This window comes from Miniopterus schreibersii (assembly GCF_964146895.1).
Source record: "Miniopterus schreibersii genome assembly, chromosome: 5".
Taxonomy (NCBI): Eukaryota; Metazoa; Chordata; class Mammalia; order Chiroptera; family Miniopteridae; genus Miniopterus; species Miniopterus schreibersii.
Genome location: NC_138106.1, coordinates 38038772 through 38064515, shown reverse-complemented (window position 1 = coordinate 38064515; position 25744 = coordinate 38038772). Strand labels below are relative to the sequence as shown.

The window sequence follows — 25744 nt, the reverse complement described above, 5'->3', positions numbered from 1 at the left end:
GGACCCTGGGGGAAGGCAGCGAAGGAGCAAAGCAGAGCCTGAGGCATGGCTCCTTCCTTGGGCAGCTTCCAGACATCCCTCCACATCACAGCTCTCACTTGATAGCAGTAGGGAGCAACACGTAGCTTGTGCTCACAGGGAATTTTGAGGTTGGTGACCTTGGAGCAGCTTCAGACTTAAGATCATAGAATCTGGGAACACTATCAGTGCTGAAAGGGGCCCTTGGCACCATCTAACCCCACTGTCATTTTTATTTTTAAAGGGGTGAAAACTGGGACACAGTTTGTCACATCTATGGGTCGAGAGTTTTTGTCCTGACCCTAGCAAATTTCAGTTTTAAGCTAGATCAATTAAAACTGTAGAAACTGAGGTAGTGAGGGTGCAAAGGATCACCAGAGCCTGTCAGCTATTGCTATGTCCAACTTGAAAATTCAGTGTCCTGAGAATAGTGCACTCTGTCCTTTCTAAAGCCATTCTCCTATGGCCACTGCAGCCCACATCAGGGACAGGCCAATTGCCACACATGACAGAGAGAGGGCTGTTCGGAGAGGCCAAGAGGCCAACAGGCCTGACACTCTCTCTTCTTCCCTGAATGAGCGGTTACGCATCTGGTCCTTTGCTTAGGAAATCAAGTCCCGGAACAGGTAACTTTCCCTCTCCACATTCTAGTTTCCTCATCTGCAAAATGGGAACAACCACACTTCTACCTACTTCCTCATGTTGTTTTAAGAGTGAAATGAGGAGAATTCTGGAAACTGAAAGTGTGGGGCAAGTGTGATGATGTGATTTACAGGACTAATAGCAACCACTGTCCATTCCTGCTGATGCTCCATGCCAGATGGTGAGCAGAACCCCTATTCCTCCTGATACAAACCATCATCAGGAGACCAACAGATGGCAGTGTGGACCAGAGCACAGCGAGCACTGGTATAGGACAGGAATACTTCTGAACTGCCTGCCAGTCCAGATGAAATAGAGTGAAACAGCCAGTCCTCGTGGATGGCCCAGCTGTGACTTTAAAATCCAGGAGCTCAGGAAAAACTATTGATAAATAAGAAACTCAATTCCTGTTTCCGAAAGATACCCACTTACCTTGGAGATATCCGAATGGTAAATAGATGGGTCCCATACAATTAGGATTCCTTCATTGTATAAACTGTCTTTGAGGAAGTTCTTTTCTGTGGTGACCAACTGTAGGAAGAAACAGACAAGCTGTCACGTGGGCATTTACATATACATGTTTGGTGTGGACCACATCGCAAGGACCACCTGAGACCTCAGAGCCCCATGAGGCTTCTAAGTTTTCATGCAGCACTTAATTTCAGTGAGGAGAAGGCAAAGATGCTGGAAATGTGTGGCCCTCAAAATCAATTATGATCAATTTTGTTATAATTGATCAGCCACAGAGTAGAAAGAGTTGCACTCAGACTTTGATATTACTGGGGCGAGGGCACAGTAAAAATGGCTTATAGATAGTCCCCTGCAGTTATACTTCAAAAGAGGGCCAAAGGGGTGAAGTTTAAGGTCAGAATTTCAAAATAATATCTGGAAATCCTTTTAATCGCCTATAAAGTCCAGTACACAGTATTTACACATTGTGATGGAGAAAGATATATTATCTCTCATGAGTCCAATACAGCCAATGATTTCTGCAGCTGTGTCTGTGGTTGAGCATCAAATAAAGTCATCAGTTTGTATGTAGGGGCCAGGGTATATGCAAAAACATGTATCTCTAAACACAAGAATCTCACCAGGCTGATGAGATGATTACAAGTAACCTACTGGAGACCAGTCGCAGCTCCTCTCCTCCCCCACATTCCCATTCTGGCCTCCATGCGCTGGTTCAACTCAGCTGGGCAAAATGTGACTAGCATAAGACTCCCAGGCCAGCTGTGCTGGGTCAATTTTGCAAAATGTATTAACATCCTTAAAAAAATAGTATGTATGCCCTTTGACTCAGTAATGTCACTTTTCAGTATCTATCCTAAGAGAATGTAAACTCAGGGAGAAAATTATGCACAGAAATGTTAATTAAATTACTTACCAACATAAAAAAAAAGTATGGTGGCATCAGGTGAAAGATGCTAGAATTGGATACAGAAAGACCTGAGCTCAATTCTTGGCTTTGTCACTAACTTATCTGGTGACCATGAGCAAGTGGGGTGATCTCCTTAGGCCTTCATACTCATCAGATTGGCTACAGGAGCGAATGAGGAAGACAGAAACGGGGCCCCAAACATTGACAGTGAAAGAAGCCAGGGCCTCTCTTAAGAACTCCAAAACCGAGACATGAAATCAGCTGTCAGACCTTAAAAAGCAGGTGGGAGATGACGTTGCCCAGGTAGAAAATGAGAGGGACATGTGACAGAAATCAAATCAAGAACTGACTGAAAATGAAAGGAAGAATCACAACAATAACAATAACCCACCCCACCTCGGTCACTCGCCACAGAGAAGGTGGAGACTAATCAATGCCACTGCAGTGGCTTCAGAACAACTAGGGGAGGGCACACAGTCTGTGTACAACCCGAAGAACAGCAATTTGCCACAAGCCTCTTAGGTCATTTGGCTACCTCGTCTCCACACCTTCCCCAGATGTAGAAAGGCGCTGGAAATCTGAAAAATATAATCCTGTTTCTTCAGTATATCTTTGAGACAAGAAATATGGGTGGTGGGCCCGCCTTGGCCAGGGATTGTGCAGTTATACAGGGTGCCAGGGTGAGGGTGGCCATGAGGCCAGTGAGTGTTAAGGAATAAATAAGAATAGGCAAAGTCAGGGGAGTGTGACGGCAAGAGGGAGGCTCCTCAGACAGAAGAAACAGCATGTGCGAATCTTCACGAAACTACAAAGAGAGTACGTGGCAGAGTCTGCTCGGTGTCCCCCAGTAGCCATTCTCTCTTTCTTCTGGGTAACAAACATTCCTGATGTTTACCTCAAAACAAGCTAACTAAAATAAAGACTACAAAATAATACTGAATGTAAGCTGTAGTTCAAAAACACTTTTAAATTTAAAATAAATAAATAAAAAGAACAGAGAAAGTAAAAATAAAATATTAGAAGCATAAGTTTTTTCCTGAGCTCTGCTTCTTTCTATGCAGAGTGCTGACAACAGGTGATTTACAGTGCTCATGAGGATTAGTGATAACTGGGATTTTTATAAATGTCTCCTCCTGCCACAGCCCCTCTCCAACAGTTTTCTTAGTATACAAAACTGGAGGCGAGTGGCAGCCACTTCTGGTACCCTGAGACCTTCCTAGGATCTGGGGCTCCACTGTGCTCAGAAATCTCAAGAGAGATGCACAAAGTTTTCTCCTTTACAGTAAAGGGTAACAGTAATGATAACAAGAGATGCTGTTTAATGATAATTATTCCAAGTCAGATACTTTCACATATTGTCTCAATTCATTTTCACGATAGCCCTAGGAGGCAATTATTAATCTGCCCATTTTTATAAACAAGGAAATAGAGATGCTAAGTAACTTGCCCAAGCCAAGTTAGCAAGTAAGCCGAGGAGTCTGAATTAGAACCCTTTTGACTGACACCAGAGTCCACACTTCTAATCTGCACAGTGCACTGCCTCATGCAAGGACGCTAGGATAGGACACCCTTGGCTCTTGCAAGGAAATCAGAAAGCAAGCATGTGGTGAGGGGTATGGAAGTGTCATGAGAATTTTGCTTTTTGTCTGAGTTCTCATGTGTCACAGCTGGAAGATCCTTGAGGGACTAGATCCAAATCCATCATTTTCAGATGGGAAAGCTGAGGTCCAGAGAGAAGAGAGACTGTCTGAGGCTTCAAGGTGAGTTTAAGGCAGTCAGAACCAGAGGTCAGCTCCTACCAAAGTGTTCTTTCTGCTCCCACAGGGCTACATTCATAAACCACAAAATATTAAAACAAGCCAGTGCACTATCAGGATCTAGGCCATCCTCAGTTCTCACAGTACCCAAAGAGGGAATGATCATTCACTTGAGCTAGTTGAGGCAAACAAAAAAGTAATTCATGAAACTACTAAGAAGGGGAGATAAATGCTAGTTTCATCCAGAAAGAAGCAGCAGAAAGTGGCTGGGGCTGGGATCTGGTGGACAGAAAGGGGAGAAGCCAGCAAGCACCCCTCAATCTTAAATAGATATGGCTCTGAACTTAACACATTAATTCTGACATCAAAGAGTCCCTCAAAAAAACAAAAAAGCCTCAAAACTGCTCAGGGAATTGGGAGACTGCTTTGAGTCTAACTCACTCTGTGGTCTTAAGTGGGTCCCTTCACCTCTCCAGGCCTCAGGTTCTTTATTTATAGGACATGACCATCCTGTAGGGTCCTGCCTAGGTGACCAGCTATGCTCAGGGCACATCTCAGTCTGTCATTTTTTTTCCAAATGCAGCAGAAGGGACTTGGGAGAGAATAAAGCTCCTCTCAACTGCACCTATACTCACCCACAAGCAGAGTCTGGCCTGAGTTCAGGGATCCTTGGGGACTCTAGATGAGGAGAGTAAGTCATTGCCAAAGCAACAGATCCCCAAGGAGCACCTGCCAGGAAAAGGCTACACAAGGGAGATGGAGTGTTGCTGTTTTAGCAACCTGTTTAAAACAACCTTCCCAGTCATAAAGTAAGAAATGCTCCCTGCAAAAAGTTAGAAAATACAAGAATATACACACACATTTATATCTATAGAAAGAAGAAAATGATAACCACCCATAATTGCATTCTTCAGATATTACCACTGTGACTGTGTTAGTTTTTCCCTGTTATTGACTAAATTGTGTCCCCTGCTCCCCAAATTCTTATGCTGAAGCCCTAACCCCACATGTGACTATATTGGAGATAAGGTCTTCAGGGAGGTAATTAAGGTTAAATGAGGTCATAAGGATGAGGCCCTAAACTGTTAAGACTGATGTACTTATAAGAAAAGGAAGAGGCACCAAAGAGCTCTCTCTCTCCCTATGCACACAGAGGAAAGGCAGTGGGGAGACACAGAGAGAAGGCAGCCATCCACCAGGCAGAAAAAGATCTCCACTTTGATAGTACCTCAATCTTGTACTTCTGGCCCTTAGAACTGTGAAAAAATAAATCTTTGTTGTTTAAGCCACCCCATCTATAGTGTGTGTGTGTGTGTGTGTGTGTGTGTGTGTGTGTGTGTGTGTGTGTGTTAGACATTGATATATCTTAACTATAGCATCTACATGTAGTGGTTTTGTTAAACTCACACAACAATCCAGGTCAATGCCTTCTTATTTATTCCTCACAATATTTCCAAGCTCCAAACAGGCATGAAAAGGAAGCTTTCCGAGGTTATGTAACTGCTCAAGATCACACAGCTAGGTAGGGATAGAGCTGAGATACAAAGCAAGGTCTGTGGGATCTTGTCCCACTATACCAGGCAACCTTAATTCAAAAATGTTAAGTTATAAGAAAACGAAGTGTGTGTTCTGGTTGACAGATCTGCAAATTTGCCATAGTTGCAAAGAGAGTCAGTGCTATAGGAAGACATACAAAAGGGTGGTCAGTGTTTTGAGTAGATATTAAAAATCATATGGAGGCTCTGAGCCTTCAGGGAAGGCCTGACCTGAACAGGACGTGCTCTAAAAGAGAGAAGGGCTCCACAAATTGAACCCCCCCACAAACTCCAAATCAGAGGGGCCTGTAATTCTACCCAGCAACACAGGAAGTCATCAAAAGCAACTATAAAATATTGGATGAAGTTAATGTTGAAAAGTACTTAATGGACGCAAAAGAAATTGGTAGAATAAGCTATGAAACTTATCCACAAAGGAGTACCATTCAGCTATAATAAACAATGAGAAAGATTTCTATGAACTGATACGATTTCCAGAAGATAGTGGAAAAAAGCCGAGTGTAAAGAATAGAGTCCACTATATTTTGTGTAAGAAACGAGAGGAATGACAAAATGTATATACATCGATTTGTCTTTATTGATGGAAACAAAAGGATAAATCAGAAAACAATAAAGTTGGATACCTACAGAAGTGGTGGTGGTACAGGGTGGAAGGAATTTGGGAGGGAATGACCCTTCCCTGAGTATACCTTTTTGGATAGTTTGAATTTTGGAAGCATGTTAATAATCTGCATATTTTAAAAAGAGGAATGAAAAGAAAAATCTAAAACTGAAACACAATGAGTACAATTGAATTTCAAATGAATTCAGTAATTTTGGTGAAGAGAACCAGGAGGACTAATCCAGGTAACTTAGGTGCATATAATTTGACTCTGTAAAGTGAGTCTTGGGCGGAGTGTGAGGAGAACTCCAAACACATCTGGAACTCTCTTTAGCAGGGTTGCTTTATGTAGAGATATGCAAAGCAATGTGCAAAGAATTTTAGATGTATTATGAATTTGAACAAATAGATAAATGTGCTGAGGTTGTTAGAAGCAGGATTCTCACTGTGAAAGAAGGAGGAATACAAATACAGAATGGAGAAGGCAAGAAATACCTTTATGTGGATGGACTGAACTTGAAGGTATCAACTTTAGTCTATCATTTCTAAAATAGGCATATTTGCATGTACATGCCTGTGTCTATAAAGATGTGTATATATACACACAGGTATATGTACATATATAGGTAAGTGAATGAATACATGCAGATATTATATATGTACAGGTATACTTGTGTGTATGTATACATATAATTCCTAGCTCTACCTGTTTAAAGGGATCAAAAAACAGACACCTCAGTAGGCATGAACACACCCACCTACTGCCCAGATATTGATTTCTAATACCAGTTTTTACTTAAAGGAACCAGGGCTCCTTGGAAAACAATGATAAATCCCAGAGCTAGGATAGAATAGTATGGAGAAATAAAACTTCCCTGGATCTCTCAGTGCTCCTAAAAAAAGAGCCCTAGACTCCTGAGACTCTTCATTTACCATGAGAATAAAACTGTAGCTATTTGTCTAGCTAATTGCTTTGCTCTGATTCAAAACATAAGCCCTGGCCAGTGTAGCTCAGTTGGATGGAACATCGCCCCGTGCATCAAAAAGTTGAGGGTTCCATTCCCGGTCAGGGCACATACCTAGGTTGTGGGTTCAGTCCCTGGTCAGGGCATGTATAGGAAGGCAGCCAATCAATGTTTCTCACATCAATGTCTCTCTTTCTCTCTCCCTTGCCCTTTCTCTAAAATCAACGTGCATGTCCTCTGGTGAGGATTAAAAAAAAACATAATAAAACTTTTCTTATCTCCCCAAGAAGCCAAATGGTTGTAGCCCAGACTATATCTATAGGTTAATATAGAAATAGTCCAAGAGGCCAGGAGAGCTGGAGCAGGAGGAGAGGCCCAGGAGCTGAGAAACATCTCTAGGTGAGCTTATATACCAAGGGCTGGGGTAAGAGGGGGACCCTTTCAGGAGAAGAGGGTAGTTACCTCCTGTCCTTTTATAAACAGGGGGAAAATCACTTAATTGTTGTCCCTGTGCACAAGGTATCTGGCTACTCATGGAGGATAACTGACCTGGCTTTTGTTGCTTTGCCTTATGAGTAAGAACTTGGACAAAGAGGGATAATGACTTAATTATTTATTGTAAATATTTAAGAAACCTGTCTCTGATCCAGAATATTTTGTGTGTACATTTAGGATAAAATTAACAAAGATAAAATATTAAAAACCCAACAGATAGGCACAAAATGAACTGGAACATCTTGTTATGCCAGAAAATATAGAAGAGTTTAAAAAAAAAATGATGAGGGCATGCACACCACAGAGAAACAAGAGCTGCCAGCTTGAGGGAATTCCCACTGGCCAAATCTGGGATGACTGGAGCACCAAAGTAATTAGAACAGTAATGAATTACAAACCACTAAAAAATTAGAAACCCATGAATTCTTACCAATAGTAAATAGAGACAGAAAGGAAAGAAAGTTGGAAGGGAGGGAAGGAGACAGGGAGGGAAGGAATAAATGGAGGCGAGGAAGGGAGGGCTCTCGCTTATAGTAGAATCCTGAGTGCTAAGCAGATGATGTGGAGGAGGGAAAGCTGGGGTTACAAGGCTACCATTTTTCAATCATCATATTAAAGGTTAGTTCAGGCAAAAGTGATCAAAGCATGTTAAACATAGAAGGAAATTTTGATGAGGAGCAGAATAGTGGCATAGTATTACAGGGTTCACACGTGGACCGAAAAGGAAAAGTGAAGAAATCAGACACCACCTTATCCAGGTGATGATGAAACTTTTTCTAGCTGAGGGGCAGATGCCTCCTGGTATGTGCTCTTAGGAAGACACAGCAGTATTTATGTAATTTTCCAGCCAGGAATGCATAAACTGAATTTAATATAAAAATAAACAGAATCTCATATCAGACAAACCCAAATATTTTCTTAATTTTTTTTAAAGGATTTTATTCTTCAAAAATGTCAATGTCTTAAAAGGCAAAGAAAGTTTATAGAAATTTTCTAGATTAAAGGAGATTAAATGCAATACTTGACCCTGAACCATATCTTGGACCAGAAAGGAAAACACATGCCATAAAAGTCATGAGCAAGTCAGTTAACAAAACTGGGATGCAGAGAGATTAGATAAGAGCATGATATCACTATAAATGTATAAAGTTGACAACTATGCTTTGGTTGCATAAAACAGTATCATTAGGAATACAGACTAAAGTATTATCTTAGTCATACTATATAGCTAGTATAAGGAAATACCATAGACTGGGTGGCTTAAACAACAGACATATATTTCTCACATTTTTGGAGGCTGAGAAGTCCCGCCCTGAGGTACACACTGTTTTTTTAAGTTTTTATTGTGGTAAGAACACATACCATGAGATCTCCCATCTTAACAAATTTTTAATTGTACGATACATCATTGTTATAGGAACTGTAGGCACAATGTTGCACAGCAGGTCTCTAGAACTTACTCATCTTGCATAACTGAATCTTTATACCCATCGACCAACAACTACCCATGTCCCCCTCACCTCAGCCCCTAGCAACCACCACTCAACAATCTGTTCCTATAGACTGTTACTCAGCCTCAAAAAAGAAGGAAATTCTACCATATACAACAACACAGATGAACCTGGAAGACAGTATGCTAAATGAAATAAGAGAAACACAGGACAAATACTGCATTATTCCACTTATGTGAGGTATCTAAAATAGTCAGACTCATAGAAAAAGAATATGCACAGCTTTTGCCCTGCACCTTTACGGCCTTTGTGTGTGTAGGTGGGGGAAGAAGAGGGAGGTCTTTTCTCTTCAACTAAATGGAAGCCCTTTGCCTTCTCTCGCTCTCCCCCCATACCAAGCAGGGTCCGGTGGGAGCTTATTTGCTTGACTGAATGGAATCCGGGCAGCTGGCTGCACACCTGATGGAAAGGTCACACAAGGAAAGACTGAGAGCAGTCTGACATGTTCAAAACCACTTGTGACTCAAAGCTTAGAAATGAGCTGAATCTCACATCAAATTACACCTCCTTCTCTGGTTCTGAAGAATATCAGCCACCTAGATTGTGTCTGCTGGCCCAAATCCATTGTGTCTAAATTTCAGCTCACAAATCATGATGTTAAAGTACTATATCAAGGGAGGCTGGGGGTGTCCATCAAAATTACCAGCTCACCCTAGCAGTCTTGAGATCTGCTATTGATAGAAACCACCCCACCACCACCACCTATCCAGACGGTCGGCATTTTGAGAAGGAAAATTTGGAGCTTAAAAGAAAGTTTAGGGGATTTAAAGTGCTGCTGGCAAACAAAGCTAGACCCAAATCTATGGTGATCACGTACTCTCTGCACTACCCAGAACAACTCACATAAATTCTTCTTTTATTATTAAATTTACTGGGGTAACATTGAGTAATAACATTATATAAATTTCAGATGTACAATCATACAATACAACATCTGTCAAAGAGGGGTCAAAGAGCACAAGGTGAGGGAAGTAGAGGTGTTGAGCATACATAAACTTTGAGCTTCAGTGGCCTCATTTAAGATAATGGTTGGCACCCGGCCGGGCGTGGCTCAGTGGTTGAGCGTCGGCCTAGGATCCAGACGATCGGGGTTCGATTCCCGGTCAGGGCACATGCCCGGGTTGCGGGCTGCAGCTGATCAATGACTCTCATCATTGATGTTTCTCTCTCTCTCCCCCTCCCTCTCCTTTCCTCTCTCTGAAATCAATAAAGATATATTTAAAAAAAAAAAAAGATAATGGTTGGTAATCACACCTCACATGAGTATCAAAAAAATAAGATATGCATGGGCCTTAGACAACGAAAGTATTTACTAAGTAGCAATAGCTACTTACTCAGGAAAGTCCCTTTGAGTGATCTGAGGCTGTCTGGTTAAAGTCCAGTCAGCACACACTAGGGCTACCCACAGCACCTAGGTTTTCTCTCCCCAACCTATATGAGAGCTTCTTAGGAAGCCACTAGGCCTTCGTGCCCCATTGTCCCCTCCCTCGGGGCCACTGGGCGCAGCAGGGGCTGAAGCTGAGTTTCAACCTTCTTACACTAAAAGTCAAAACTGAATTTATTTAAAGACTCACACACGTTTTGCTATATATGATTTTCCTGTTGACTCTCCCAACACCGCCTGGCACATACACGCCTGAATAGGTTTGCTGAAACTTCACAGTATGAGACCATTCGCTATAAAAAGCTACCTTCTCAGTAAGAAAACCACCTTTTGTTTTCCGTTGATTTGTCTCTGCCCAGATGCACAAAAGGTGCCACCCAAGGGAGGTGGAGAGCTGAACAAACCCGGGCCCAGCTGCCATCAGAGACAGCTGCCATCAGGAAGAGCTCTCCCTGTGGGGAGAGAAGGAGCTGCTCCCAGGTAGAATTTACTAAAGCGACAGCTCCTCTCCCAGTGCCTTGGTGCCAGCTGCTCTCAGTGTGCAGTGGTGGCACTCACTTTGCTCCTTCACAGAAACTGACACAAAATAGCTGGGATAACCAAGACAAAAGATAGAGAAGACAGACAGTGAGGAAGGACAGTGATAGGAAGGTGTCGGTCACAGGTCAGTATCACAGGAAGCACTGTCATGGAGCGGCCTGGAAAAAAAGTGTTAAAGGAACAGCCCAGAGGCATAGTGCCATGTATGGAAGGAGAGGGAGGAGGGTCGGTGTGCGTGAGGGGGACTGGGAAAGGCTTTCCTGAGAGTGGACAGTGTGGTCACCCACCTCTCGGCCCTGGCGGAGGGAACACAGCGATCTGGAGGTAGAGGGAAAAATGCCATTCTCAGTGAGAAACGATGCACTGTCCTCGGCACCCCCTTTCTCTTCATCAGATTCCAGTACTATGGCAGCTGTTTTACAACTCTGTAAACTGTAGTTAACTATAGACATGTTTACCCTATCTTGCCCGGTAGTTTCAACTGACTTCCCCCCTCCTCCTTTCCACCTCACAGATAAAAAGTTTCACTCTTTTACTCAGAATTTGTGCTCTTTTGACTTTTCCCCTGAACTGGTTAGAACATCTGCCTGGTTCTCTCATATGAATAACATAGACTGCTTAACCCAAGTTGATTTTTATATCTATATGAAGGTCATGATCTTACTTTTTTTCTAAAAATTATCCTTTTGTAGAAGTCTTACCTCACCTTGTGCTGGGCGCCTCCCAAGAGGCCCCCAGCCAGTTGACCATCCCTGCCAGGAGACAAGAGGCCCATTTGTCTGGGATCTGGGAAGGCACAGTGATGTCCCAACAGACACAGGCGAGCTTCACCGCCTCTTACAGAGCACTTGCAGAGCACTTGGAGCTGCATACCAGCCTCCAAGTGAAAAGTTCCATGCTTAGTAACCTCATCTGCTCCTACAAAGACCACGCATGGTAACACTTCTTATTTTCCTTTACAAATAAGGGAACTGAGACTCAGAAAGATAAAGCAACTTGCTCCAGTCACTCACCTAGGAAGTACTGAGGAGGGAATTTGATCAAAGTCTGTCTCTTAATTCCCAGGCAATCTTACCTTGGCTTTAAATAAAATTCCAGAATCTTTGTGGGATGGAGATTTAGTTCCTCACTAAACACCTGGAGAGATGCCCAAGAAGCAGGCAGCCTCCCCAATCTGAGTTTGCAGAGCTCCTCCAAGCTCCCTCTCTTTATTGCTGTTACCTACTGACCATACCAACCTTGATCAAACAGAGCTTGATTTCTCTCTGAATTCATGCTCTCCAGCCTCAATATGGCCAGCATGGCCTGGAAGTTTTACCCCATTCTACTGGTCTACTCCTTCCTCTACTCTCCCCAAACAATTTCAAACCTTCTTGGCTTACACATCTCCTCTACTAAAAGCTCTCCTTCTTCCCCTCCTCAGCCTCCCTCTGACAGGGCCTTGCATTCTACTTTGCAGAGAAACAGAAGCCCTTTCATGCTTCCATTACTAACTCCCCCAGCTACACCCCTCTTCCTTTTTCCTTCCGACTCCCTCCTGCTGGGCTTTGGATCTACCCCCTCTACTGCTTCATTTACTTCTCTTTTTAGCATATTCAATTTCTCCCTTTATTGACTGATTTCCCCTCACTGAGTTAATTTTTTTATTGTGGTAAAATATACATAAAATGTGCCATTTTCACTATTTTTAAGAATATGGCTCAGTAGCATTAAGTACAGTCACACTGTAGTACAACCAGCACTGCCATCCATCTCCAGAAATTTTTCATCTTCCCAAACTGAAACCTTGTGCCCATTAGACAATAATTCCTCCCTCCTCCAAAGCCCTGGAAACCACTATCCTACTTTTTGTCTCTATGAATTGACCACTCTAGGTACTTCATATAAGTGGAATCATACAATATTTGCCCTTTTGTGACTGTCTTCCCATTGACTCTTAAACATACTCAATTCTCTCCCATCTAAAAAATAAAAATAACAAAATCTGGCCCTAGGTCCCTTAACTCTCAAGAGCAATTGCCCTATTTCTCTCCTGCCCTTCAGAACCAGACTTCTTGAAAGAACTATCCACTTTTTTTTTCATTCACTCCTGCCACTCGGTCCTCCATACACTCCAATCTGGCTTCTGGCTGGCTTCAGCACTCTCCTAAAGAACTGTTGCTAAGGTCACCAGTGGTTTCCATTTTTCTAAAGAGAGAACAATGGCTGGGCAGGCATGGCTCAGAGACTGAGCATCAACCTAGGATCCAGGAGATCAAGGTTCAATTACCAGTCAGGGCAGATGCCCGGGTTTCGAGCTCAATCCCCAGCAGGGGGCATGCAGGAGGCAGCCAATCAATGACTCTCTCTCATCATGGATGTTTCTATCTCTCTCTCTCCCTCTCCCTTCCTTTCTCTGAAATAAAAAAATATTTATTTTTTTTTAAAAAAAGAGAGAGAGAGAACAATGCTTTTCCATCTTCATCAACTGGTCTCTCAGCAGCATTGGACAGTGCTCTGTTTTCATTCCCCAAAGCCCCTGCTTAAGACTTCTCCTCTCCCTTCTCTACACACTCTCTAGTCCTCTCATTCAGTCACACTAGTTCATTGCCACATAGATAGAGATGATTCACAAACTCTTATCTCCAGCCTAGACCTTTCCACTGAACTCCAGTCCCATTTGTACAACTGCCTACTTAACACCTCCTCATAAACATTTAAAAAGCAGCTCAGATCAACCATATTCGAAAACCAAGATTTTATCTCTACCCAATCCCTCTGATCCTAGCCCTCACAACCCAAAATATCTTCAAGTACTTTCAATCTCAGTGACTTTTAGCCAGCCAGTTACACAAGCCAGAAACCCATTATACCTGTGGTCCCTCTTCCTTCACCTCTCACAGCCTATCCAACACTAAAGCCTGTTGACTGCACATACCAAATAGCTCTCAAATCCAGTCTTTTCTCACATTCACCTTAATTTCTATTCTGGTGCAATTACCAGCATTTCTATTCCAGGGTGCTCCAAAAGCCTCCAAACTGTGTTTCTCCATCCACTGTAGGGCTTTTGATCACATGGAAGCCAGGGATGTTTACAAAATGTAAGTCTGAAAACATGGATGGATATTGAGAATATTGTGCTAAGTGAAATAAATCAGATGCAAAAAAATCAAGAACAACATGATTTGATTTCATTCATATGTGGGATATAAAACTGAAAGCAACAAACAAACAAAAACTCAGAGACACAGACAACAGAATGGGTGGTACCAGAGCTAAAGGGGGTAGAAAAGGGTAAAGGAGGTCAAATATATGGTAATGGAAGAAAATATGACTTTGGGTGGTGAACACACAGTGCAATATACAGATGATGTAGAATTATACACTTGAAACCTATATAATTTTATTAACCAATGTCACCCCAATAAATTTAATAAAATTAAAAATACTTAAATGCAGCCCCATAGCTTGGTACCTTCTTGCCTTCAGCCTCATCTCTCACCACACACCCCCCCACACTACCCCGCCCCACATACATTCATCTCTTCCTAGGTCCTCTTGCCCCTGCTCCCCTCCACAAGGCCTTGCCTACGCCATTGCCTCTTCTTGAAAAGCTCTTGCCCCTACCCTTCTTGCCTTCCCCCTCTCTTCCTACACAGCTATGTAACACCTCCTCACTTTTCCTGACTTCTTTGATAAGGGAAAATTTCCCTCTTATGGGCTCTGTAAGCATCCTGACCCTCTTCTTTAGTTCTCTATAGCAACTTTAAATTTCTTTGTATGACTATTTGATTGTATCTGTTAGTAACATGAGAACAGGGGCAAGTCTGTTTTGCTCATCACTGTATCCCCCACATCCATCTCAATGTCTACACACATAAATACCAGAGTACCTAATTTTACCAACATATGTGCCAGGTACTTAGTGCTTTGCATGGATTTTCTCACTTATTCCTCAAAACAACCCTATCTGCACAGAAGAAATTTTACCTGAGAGTTCATTAGGCGAATGGTGGTTTTCATGCCCACATCCTGTTGGAAGTTGGCTGTAGGAGCCCCATTAAGCCTCAGGACTGCATCATGATCATCTATAAACCACAAGGAAACAAGAAGTGATGAGTACCAGAAATACGGAGAAAGAGATAAGTTGTGGAGAAATAGAGGGCAGGAGGGGAGGGAAGAATATAACACTTCCCAATCTTTATCACATCATGATACACAGGAAGAAATTATCATATTTGTATGGTGCATTGGATAAAGTTCATAGACAGAGATGACCACCTGTCTGCTTGGCCACTGCAAGGGCTAAAGAGGTCCATATCATGGCATTCCTGAAATCCATTCAATAATACCAGTATGGCCCTGCTGGGCATGGCTCAGCTGTTGAGCATCGACCTAGGATCCAGGAGATAGAGGTTCGATTCCTGGTCAGGGCACATGCCTGGGTTGCAAGCTTGATCCCCAGTGGGAGACGTGCAGGAGGCAGCCGATCAATGACTCTCTCATCATTGATGTTTCTATTTCTCTCTCTTCCTTTCCCTTCCTCTCTCTGAAATCAATAAAAATATATTTAAATAATAATAATAATACCAGTATGTTTAGGGACAGTGGAAAAGTGACTGGGGCCATTGGGATCATTATTCCAGTTACCAAAGGAGCAAAACCAAATACTCTCTTGGTATTACCAGGAGGTTACACTTCTATCACTGTGAGAAATACGAAGACACTACCATAAGCTCGGTCTAACCTATAAGTGCAAAGCACCCCATTACACTCTTAAAAGCTTGCAGTGCCCAACAAATGGGAGGGATTCACTATGGCATCCAAGAACCACACCCCAAGTGTTCCATTTAAGAATCTGAAGCCTAGAAAGAGTCACAACCTGGTGGTGGCAGAGAAGGGAGAGAAGGTCATAGAGCTAAACTAAACCCCATTTTTTTTTTCTTTTCTTTTTTTTAAGTTATTTATCAGAAACAATGTCCTAAACCCAGCCAAGATCAAACAGACCATCTTAAAAAATCTGCTCTCTCCCTGGTTCTAGTTCATGTAGCTGCTTAAGCAGAGCTTGGAAGACTTGGAGAAATTGACTGGCATTGACCAATTCAATGGGGGAGGTAACTGTTGACTTTTATGATTCATCCCAATCCTAAACCTCTGTAATCTTATGAGAGTTCATCCCAGCCTTACTTGATCAAGCAAGTTTGGGTTCACCACTGAAATCTGCACAGATTTGGAGGTCAGGTCAATCTTCCGTGGTTCTATTTCTCTTCACGTAAGTTTATTTTGGGTGGTTCTTTATCCACAAAGGTGGCATCAGGAGAAAGGGGTTGGGGGGTGGGCATATAACTCAAAACAAGATGATCTGAAAAGAGAATACCCTCAGAATTAAAGGATGAAAGCCTACTTCTTTACTTCAGTTCTAACATACTTACGAAACCTGAGGAATCTAGACCTCTCTTTCACAACAACCCAATCTTCCATCCTTGGACAAAATCTTATCAAAAGCACTTGAAAATTGCATGACCTGTGCATAGTCCAAACCTGATAAGTTTACAGGGCAAGCACGCTGTACTACAAATATAGCAGAAGGTACATCTTTACACAATTCAGATTGCACTACTTTTGGTCAGAATCAATCTCTGGTTTCACAGGTGACTAATAATAATCATGCTAGAAATGAAGATCCATCAGAAATTTCACTTAGTCAACTTTCTTTTCTCACAGGTGATAAATGATTCATCTGAGGCTCCCAACAGGAAAGAATGACAAGCTCAAAAGGAGTACTAATCGAGAGTTGAAAAAAAGGACTATTTACAAATTGTAGATAGAGATTAAGGAAATCAGCAAGGAATGAAGCAATGCCCCAGGGTTGGCAACAGCAGGGAACCATTACTACCTCTACAGCGAATGTGGCAAGAGGAGCAGAAGGCCACCTGTCGGGAACTGTGGACTCAAGAATACAGCTACTGCTAATGTCCTGCCAGCAAGAGAGGAATCAATACCCCAACCTCTCTTTCCTTCTTCCTGCTGATTTCTAGGCCCTGAAGGGGGAAAGGGGAAGAACAGGATTCAGAGGCCGTGAGGGCTGTTTGAAAAGGGCTGAGACTTTCAGTCAAGAGAAAGAAGCAGCCTATGGTTTCTCTGCCAGGACAGACCCTGGGGGACAGATAGCCTGACCTCACTCCCCTTCTTCACAGTTTCATACCAGCACCTTTATTATTCAACACCAAATAAAAGCCAGAGGGCGAGGAAGCCTAGTGGACACAGTACCAAATTTTAATTTCCCAGGTCACATAGTCAGATAGAAAAAAGTAGAGTGGATTTAGAAGGGCAAAAGGAGAACACCCAGCACAGCAGGCTGAGACTAGGTCCTTGGTGTCCACCATAACAAAGGAGAATGTTTTGTTCATTCAACAAATACTAATTAAGCACCTGCTCTCTGATAAGAATAGTTTTGGGTGCTGAAAACAATGGGTGTGAGCAAGACAAGATCCCTGCTCACAGAGATCTCATAATCTACTGAAAGGAGTGAAACAGTAAAGAAGCACAACAACCTATACTCAAGATAATTACCGATTGTAATTAATACTATGACACAAATAAACTGAGCTATGTAACAGAGACCCTGCGAAATCTCCTTCAGATAGGGTGATGTTTCAGGGAATGCCTCTAGCTGAGACCCAAACAGTGGTTGGGCCTGGGAAGGGCCCAACTAAGTACATTTCAACCAGAGGACACAACAGTGTGAAGACCCAAAGAGAGTAAGGACTTGGCTGGAGACCAATGAGTGAGAGGCAGAAGAATAAAAGATGTAGTTAAAGAGGTAGGCAGGAACCAGATCACACAGGCTGTGGAGGCCAGGTATAAAGTTTGGATTTTATTCTAAGAAGAAAAAAAATCAATCATAGACAACTTTAAAACAGGCCACTAAATTGGGCTGATAAGGAAAGAGGACAGGATCTTTGTTTGTCAAACTGCCCTTTGCTATGAAGGCTTAAGAGCTTTAAAACCCAAACAGAGGGAACCTTAAAGATTCTACCAAAAAATGGCTAGAATTGATAAATAAATTCAGTAAAGTAACAGAAAGCAAAATAAATATCCAGAAATCAGTTGTATTTTTATACACCAACAATGAACTTCTAGAGAGAGAAACTAAAAAAACAATACCATTTACCATTGCAAATAGAAAAACTAGATACCTAGGAATAAACTTAACCAAGGATGTAAAAGACTTGTACTCAGAAAACTACGGGACACTGAGAAAAGAAATAGAGGAAGATATAAACAAATGGAAGAATATACCATGCTCATGGATTGGAAGAATTAATATCATTAAAATGTCCATACTACCCAAAGTAATTTATAAATTCAATGCAATTCCTATTAAAATACCAACAGCATATTTCACAGATCTAGAACAAACATTTTGAAAATGTATATGGAACCAAAAAAGACCCCGAATAGCTGCAGCTATCTTGAGAAAAAAGAACAGAGCGGGACAGATCACTTTACCAGACATCAAACTGTACTACAAAGCCATTGTAATCAAAACAGCCTGGTATTGGTACAACAACAGGCATATAGATCAATGGAACAGAACAGAGACCCCAGAAATAGACCCACGCCCTTATGGTCAGTTAATATTTGACAAAGGAGGCAAGAGCATACAATGGAGTAAAGACAGTCTCTTCAATACATGATGCTGGGAAAATTGAACAGTTACATGCAAAAAAATGAAACTAGACCACCAACTTTCACCATACACAAAAATAAACTCAAAATGGATAAAAGACTTAAACATAAGTTGCGAAACTATAAAAATCCTGGAAGAAAACATAGGCAGTAAAGTCACAGACATCCCACATAGTGGAATTTTCACTGATACAGCTCCTAGGGCAAGAGAAACAAAAGAAAAACTAAACATATGGGACTACATCAAACTAAAAAGCTTCTGCACAGCAAAAGAAAACAGCCTCAAAATGCAAAGGAACCCCACGGTCTGGGGAAACATATTTGCCAAGGATGTACCTGATAAGGGGCTAATTTCCAAAGTGTACAAAGAACTCATAGTACTCAGCAAAAGGAAGACAAACAATCCAATTTAAAAATAGGCAAAGGGCCTGAATAGACACTTCTCTAAAGAGGGCATACAGATGGCCAAGAGACATATGAGAAAATGCTCAACGTCGATAATCATCAGAGAGATGCAAATTAAAACCACAATGAGGTATTGCTTCACACCTGTCAGAATGGCACCATCAACAAATCAACAAACAACCTGTGCTGGCGAGGATGTGGACAAGGGAACTCTAATACAGTGCTGGTGGGAATGCGGACTGGTGCAGCCACTATGGAAAACAGTATGGAGGTTCCTCAAATATGAAAAATGGAGCTGCCTTTTGACCCAGTGATCCCATTTCTAGGAATATATCCTAAGAATCCTGAAACACTGATCAGAAAGAATATATGCACCCCTATGTTCATAGCAGCACAATTTACAATACCTGAGATCTGGAAACAGCCCAAGTGCCCATCAGTAGATGAGTGGATAAAAAAACTGTGGGACATTTACACCGTGGAATACTACGCAGTTATAAGAAGAAGGATCTCGTACTCTTTGGGACAGTATAGAAGGACCTGGAGAATATTATGCTAAGCGAAATAAGCCAGGCAGAGAAAGACAAACATCATATGATCTCGCTTATATGTGGAATCTAAAGAACTTAATAAAGTGATGAACAGAAATGATTCAATGACATGGAAGCATGGATCAGACTGATGAATCTCAGAGGGATGGAGGAGGGCGGGGGGGGGGGGGAGATTAGCCAAAGAATTTATATGCATATATGCACAACCCAAGGACATGGACAATGGTGTGGAGAGGGACTAGGGAGGGGGGTGGGACTGGGTAGAATGGGTTAAAGGGGAGAAAAAGGGACATCTGTAATATTTTAAACAAAAATTAAAAATTTAAAATAAAACAAACAATCCAATTAAGAAATGGACAAAGGATCTTAATTAACCCTTCTCCAAAGAGTATATACAGATGGCCAATAGACCTATGAAAGGTTGTTCAACATCACTAATCATCAGAGAGACGCAAATTAAAAGCACAATGAGATATCACCTCACACCTGTCAGAATGGCTGCCATCAATAAGTCAACAAACAACAAGTGCTGGTGAAGATGTGGAGAAAAGGGAACCCTCATGCACTGCTGTTGACAATGCAGATTGGTGCAGACACTGTGGAAAAATATATGGAGTTTCCTCAAAAAATTAAAAATGGAACTGCCTTATGACCAATCGATTCCACTTCCGGGAATATATCCAAAGAAACCTGAAACACCAATTCAAAAGAATATAAGCGCCCCTATGTTCAATGCATTATTTACAACAGCCAAGATTTGGAAGCAGGTCTGCCCATCAGTAAATGAGTGGATAAAAAAGCTGTGGTACATTGACACAAAGTAATACTATTCAGGAATAGGAAGAAGGAAATCTTACCTATTGTGACAGCATGGATGGACTTGGAAAGTATTGTGTTAACTGAAATAAGCCAGTCAGAGAAAGACAAGTACCATATGATTTCACTTATATGTGGAATCTAATGAACAAAATAAACTAACGAAATGGAGACAGACTCATGGATACAGAAAACAGATTGACGGCTGTCCGGGGGGAGGGGGGTTGAGGGCTTGGTGAGAAAGGTGAAGGGATTAAGCAAAGAAAAAAAGGAAAGACTGAAGGACACAGACAACAGGATGTTGACTGCCAGCGGGAAGGAGGGTGAGGGGAGGTAGAAGGTAAAGCAGGGAGGGATGGTGATAGAAGGAGGTGTGACTTGGGGTGGTGAACACACTATACAATATACAGATGAGGTATTGTAGAGTTGTATATCAGAAACCAATATAATTTTATTAACCAATGTCACCCCAATAAATTCATTTAAAAACAACAACAACAAAACTCAAACAGGACTCCAGGAAATCACCCAGAGAAACCCATAGATACCGGGATGCCAGCAAACAAACCTTGCAAGGAGGAAGGCTGTAGAATACAGATGTTACCACTTCCCTTTAACTTAGCATTAGAGAGCAGAAAAATGCAAATTAGAAAAGAAGCAATGCACCATTATATGCACAGGACATAACTGCATGCCTAGAAGATTCAGCAGAATCAGCTCCTCAGTAAATTCATAAATACATCAAAATTCACTGCCTCCAGGTGTAGTAACTCTAAGAAATTTTATCACAACTGAACCAAACATTTTTTTATATTTTCAAATTAGCTTAATGAATAATATAACTATCTGTGGAAGACTACATTCTGACTCTGGTTGGGGAAATTAGACATGTAGGTCAGGGTTGACAAGCTATGTTCTGTAGGCCAAATCTGACCAGTCCTCTGATTCTGTCAAGTTTTACTGAATGCAGACAAGCCCCTTTATTTACTATTGCCTATGGCTACTTATGCATTGCAAAGCAGAGTTGAGAAGTTGTGAAAGATAACTGTATGGTTTCAAAACCAAATATATTTACTCTCTGGTCATTTACAGAAAATGTTTGCTGAGTTCTAACATAAACAATCATGCTCTGAGTTCCTCAGTCTAAGGGTGTCTTCTCAGTCCTGGCTCTGCCAAAGAACTCCATCTGCCCAAACTCCATACCTCTTTGCCTTCCATTGCATGGTCCCCTCCTGGTTTTCCTCCAGCGCTTCTCACTGGCCTTTCTGATTTTTTTTTGGCTTGGTCCTGTCCTTTCCCTGTCCTTTAAATGTAAACTATTTTCTACGTTTTCTCATCAGTCCTCTTTCTTCCTGTACTACAACTATCACCTCGATACAAATGACTCCTAAATCTGATCTCCCACCCTGACTCTTCTCCAAAAGCGTATATCCAATTGCATAGCCCGGCCGGGCGTGGCTCAGCGGTTGAGTATCGACCTAGGATCCAGGCGATCGGGGTTCGATTCCCGGTCAGGGCACATGCCTGGGTTGCAGGCTAGCGGATCAATGACTCTCTCATCATTGATGTTTCTATCTCTCTCTCTCCCTCTCCCTTCCTCTCTCTGAAATCAATAAAGACATATTTTTAAAAAATAAAATAAAACAAAACAATTGCATAGATGTCTACCCAGGGAAATCCACAAACACTACAGACTCAGGACATCCAAGATAGAACCTGTGATTTCCAGAAGCATGCTCCCCTGTAATATGTTATAGCCAGCTCCCAGGCCAGAAACTCCAGCTTCTGCCTCTCAATCAAGGTCATTTCTAGTTAGAGACCAAGTTCTATGTCTTCTACCTCATGATGTCTCTCAAATCAGCCCTGCTCTTTTCACTATCACTACGACTGCTCAGACAAGCTTGGCCATCTCACTTGGATGTGGCAATAGTCCCTGATAAGGAAGAGATGATATAGCAGTCCCCACTGAGAGGGGGACTCAGAGAAGGAGAAATCTCTCCAAACACACACGATGCCATCCCTCACTTGCTCAAAAGCCTTCTAGGTCTCTCTGTGACTTAAGAAATGAAATCCAAAGTCCTTAATGTGACAATCCACAGAACTGAGCCCTGGCCACCTTCCTCGCCTCATTCCTCAGCCTTTTATAGCCCACATCCCAGCCACACAGGATTATCTGTGATGCCCAAATGCACTCTATATTTTTCCCCCTGCAGCTTTTGTTTCTCTTGCTTTTGCCTCAGCTTGAGTGCTCTTCTTCTTTCCTCTAGGGGAGCAAGTAAGCAAGAACATCAAGGGATTTTTCTTAACCTGACAGACACCTCATACCAATGTTTATTGTAAAGCTACAGATACAATGAGACACAAGAGCAGAAAGGCTAAGTATGAGGGCCTTTGCAACAGTGACTGGGTTTCAAGTCCTGGTCGGCTGTTCACCAGCTGTATAACCTCTTTGGGTCTCAAAGCTTAGCGCATCAGTAGAATGGGCACAATAATCTTACTGACCTCCCAGGGTTGCGGGGAAGGTGAAAAGAACAAGCAAGGCATGTTAGGTGCACAGTAGGTGCACAATAAGCATCACTCCTCTTGGTTATAGCATTTAAAATATACGCTATTGTTTGAAATGAAAATCCAAACAAATCTAAGATACTTTATATGTATACCTATCAAAAATGATTGAAAATGACTGAGCCCCCATTGGCTGATTTATGGGACTGCTGGAGGCACAATATGTTATTATAATCCCTTTGATAATTTTGCAATGGACAAAATAAAGAGCCATAAAACTTACCTTACTTTGGTCTCATTTCTGAGGATGTTTCCCCTTGGGAGGGCAAGAGTAGTCACTTATCTACCCCAAAACTGTGTCAGCAGTACTATTTGTAAGAGCAAATCATTTTAAACCATCTGATATGTCCAGTAGTTGGGAACAGGCTAGACAAACCTCAGGTACAGTGGAAAGGCTATGGGCCTGGCATGCTGCCTGGTACTCACAGGCCTTCAACAAAGGGCCTTTCCTTTCCCTTTTCTCTTTGTATTCTATGTTCCTATTTAGTATTGTTGATAAATCCATGAATGAATAAAAGGACAAATGAATGAATTCCTTAAAACATGTGTTAAACCAAATGCCCAGAGGATATATCCTTTAAAAGACAGAACATTTGAAGACTAACGTGCAATTTTTTGTCTCAGGATCAAAGTCCTTCCATGGAATACATATTTAAAATTATAACTACATTTTATAGAAAGAGATTATTTTAATTAATGTTAGTTAAATCACTCCAAACTTTCACGGAGTGCATAAAAATAAATAGCAAAGTTCCAATTCATAAAAGTATCAGACTCTGCCTTAAACTTCAACACAATCTCAGCCAGGCAGACACTGATAACTTGCCATAAAGAAGAGGATCAGCTAATACATGGAATTTTCTAAACATTACTGTGATAGAGCAAAAATGGGGAAGAAAGAAAGAAATTGTGTGCCATAATGTGTGAACAAAAACCAATCGGCTGTAATTTCTCGAGAATGCAGCCCAAAAGAAACTGAAAAAGTAAAAGCAGAGGTGAGGCTGGTTGGCTTGGCAGCTTTTATTAGTAAGTACTGCCTATTTGGAGAGGTACAAAATGTGATCTCATCACTTCTTTCTGCTCTAGAGAATCCAATTTGGGTCTACTTTTCTTCTTCTGAGTGCCTGTGCTTGGTTTCAGACCATTTTTCCTGGCAGTCATATGCAAGAAATAAAAAAGGAGACATATGACCTCACCTGCTCCAGTACCTTCCAGAACCTGACAGAGAGCAATGCTTCCTGTGCTTTGCTTTCTTTAGCCTGATTCATTTCACAATAATGGAAAACACATTCTCTCAAAATACGCGAATCACGGAGTTTCAAGCAAAGCTGTAGTTCTGTGTTGCACGTGTTTGCAAGGATGGATAGACTTTCTATCTTTGCTAACTATGAAGGATTTCAAGAAAGAGAAATTTATATATTCTGACCAGTGCCTTTGATCCTTTTTTGGGATCACATACCCCTCTAAGAATCAACTGAAAGCTATGGACTTTCTTTCTAGAAAATGTACAGATCGACTTACACACATATACACACATCATACATACCTTATCCACGGATATTTTTGCATGCAATTTTAAGGATTCGTGAACGCCCTGAAGGTAGGCCACAGGACTCAAATTCAACATCCTTGTCATTATTTGCAGATGACATGGAACTATATAAAGAGAACCCTAAAGATTCCACTAAAAATCTACTAAAGCTGATAAATGAATTCAGTAAAGTAGCAGGATACAAAATAAATATTCAGAAGTTGCTTACATGTTTATACATCAATAATGAACTATCAAAAAGAGATATTAGGAAAACAGTCCTATTAGGAAAATGACAGCATGAAAATAAAAAATAAAAACATACCTGGGAGTAAATTTAACCAAGGAGACAAAAAACTTGTATTCCAAAAATTATAAGACATTGAAGAAAAAAAATTGAAGAAGATACAAATAAATGTAAGCATATGCCATGCTCATGAATAGGAAAAAATAACATCATTAATTCATCATATTACACAAAGCAATCCATAGATTCAATGGAATTCCTATCAAAATACCAATGGCATTTTTCACAGAACTAGAACAAATCATTCTAAAATTTATATGGAACCATAAAAGATTCCGAATAGCCATAGCATCTTGAGAAAGAAAAAAGTTGGACATATCACACTACCTGATATCAAATTATACTTTCAGGCTATAGTAATCAAAACAGCATGATACTGGCATAAAAGCAGACACAGAGATCAATGGAACAGAATAGAGAGCCCAGAAATGAACCCATGCCTATATGGTCAATTAATCTATGACAAGGGAGGCAAGAATATACAATGGGGTAAAGAAAGTTTATTCAATAAGTGGTATTGGGAAAACTGGACAAATATATGCAAAAAAATAATACTAGGCCACTTTCTTATACCAAAAATGAGAGTAAACTCAAAATGAATTAAAGACCTAAATGTAAGACCTGAAACCATAAAACTAGAAGAAAACATACACAGTAAACTGTCTGGCATTGCTCTTAGTATTTTTTCTGATATATCTCCTCAGGCAAGAGAAACAAAAGAAAAAATAAACAAATGTATCTACATCAAACTAAAAGATTTTTGCACAGCAAAGGAAATCATCAAAAAAAAACCCCACAAAGACAACCTAATGATTGGAAGAAGATATCTGTAAATGCTACATCCAATAAGGGGTTAATATCCAAAACATATGAGGAACTTACACAACTTACCGCCAAAAACAACAACAAAAAAACAGCCCAATTAAAAAATGGGCAGAAGAACTGAATAGACACTTCTCCAAAGAGGACATACAGAGGGCCAATAGACATAAAAAGATGCTCAACATCAATAACCATCAGAGAGATGCAAATTAAAAGCACAATGAGATAT

At 41.2% G+C, this 25744-nt stretch overlaps 1 protein-coding gene across 6 annotated transcripts in view; it reads right to left on the bottom strand.

Moving 5' to 3' along the window:
• ST6GAL1 (ST6 beta-galactoside alpha-2,6-sialyltransferase 1) overlaps nucleotides 1–25744 on the bottom strand; it is a 114836-nt gene that overhangs the window by 5764 nt on the left and 83328 nt on the right. For all 6 annotated transcript variants that reach the window (XM_081137625.1, XM_081137627.1, XM_081137630.1 and 3 more), the window contains 2 exons: nucleotides 14817–14914; nucleotides 1093–1191 (listed from right to left, as the gene is read on the bottom strand). In XM_081137625.1, the coding sequence (XP_080993751.1) occupies nucleotides 1093–1191; nucleotides 14817–14914 (197 nt within the window). The remainder of the gene's footprint in view (nucleotides 1–1092; nucleotides 1192–14816; nucleotides 14915–25744) is intronic.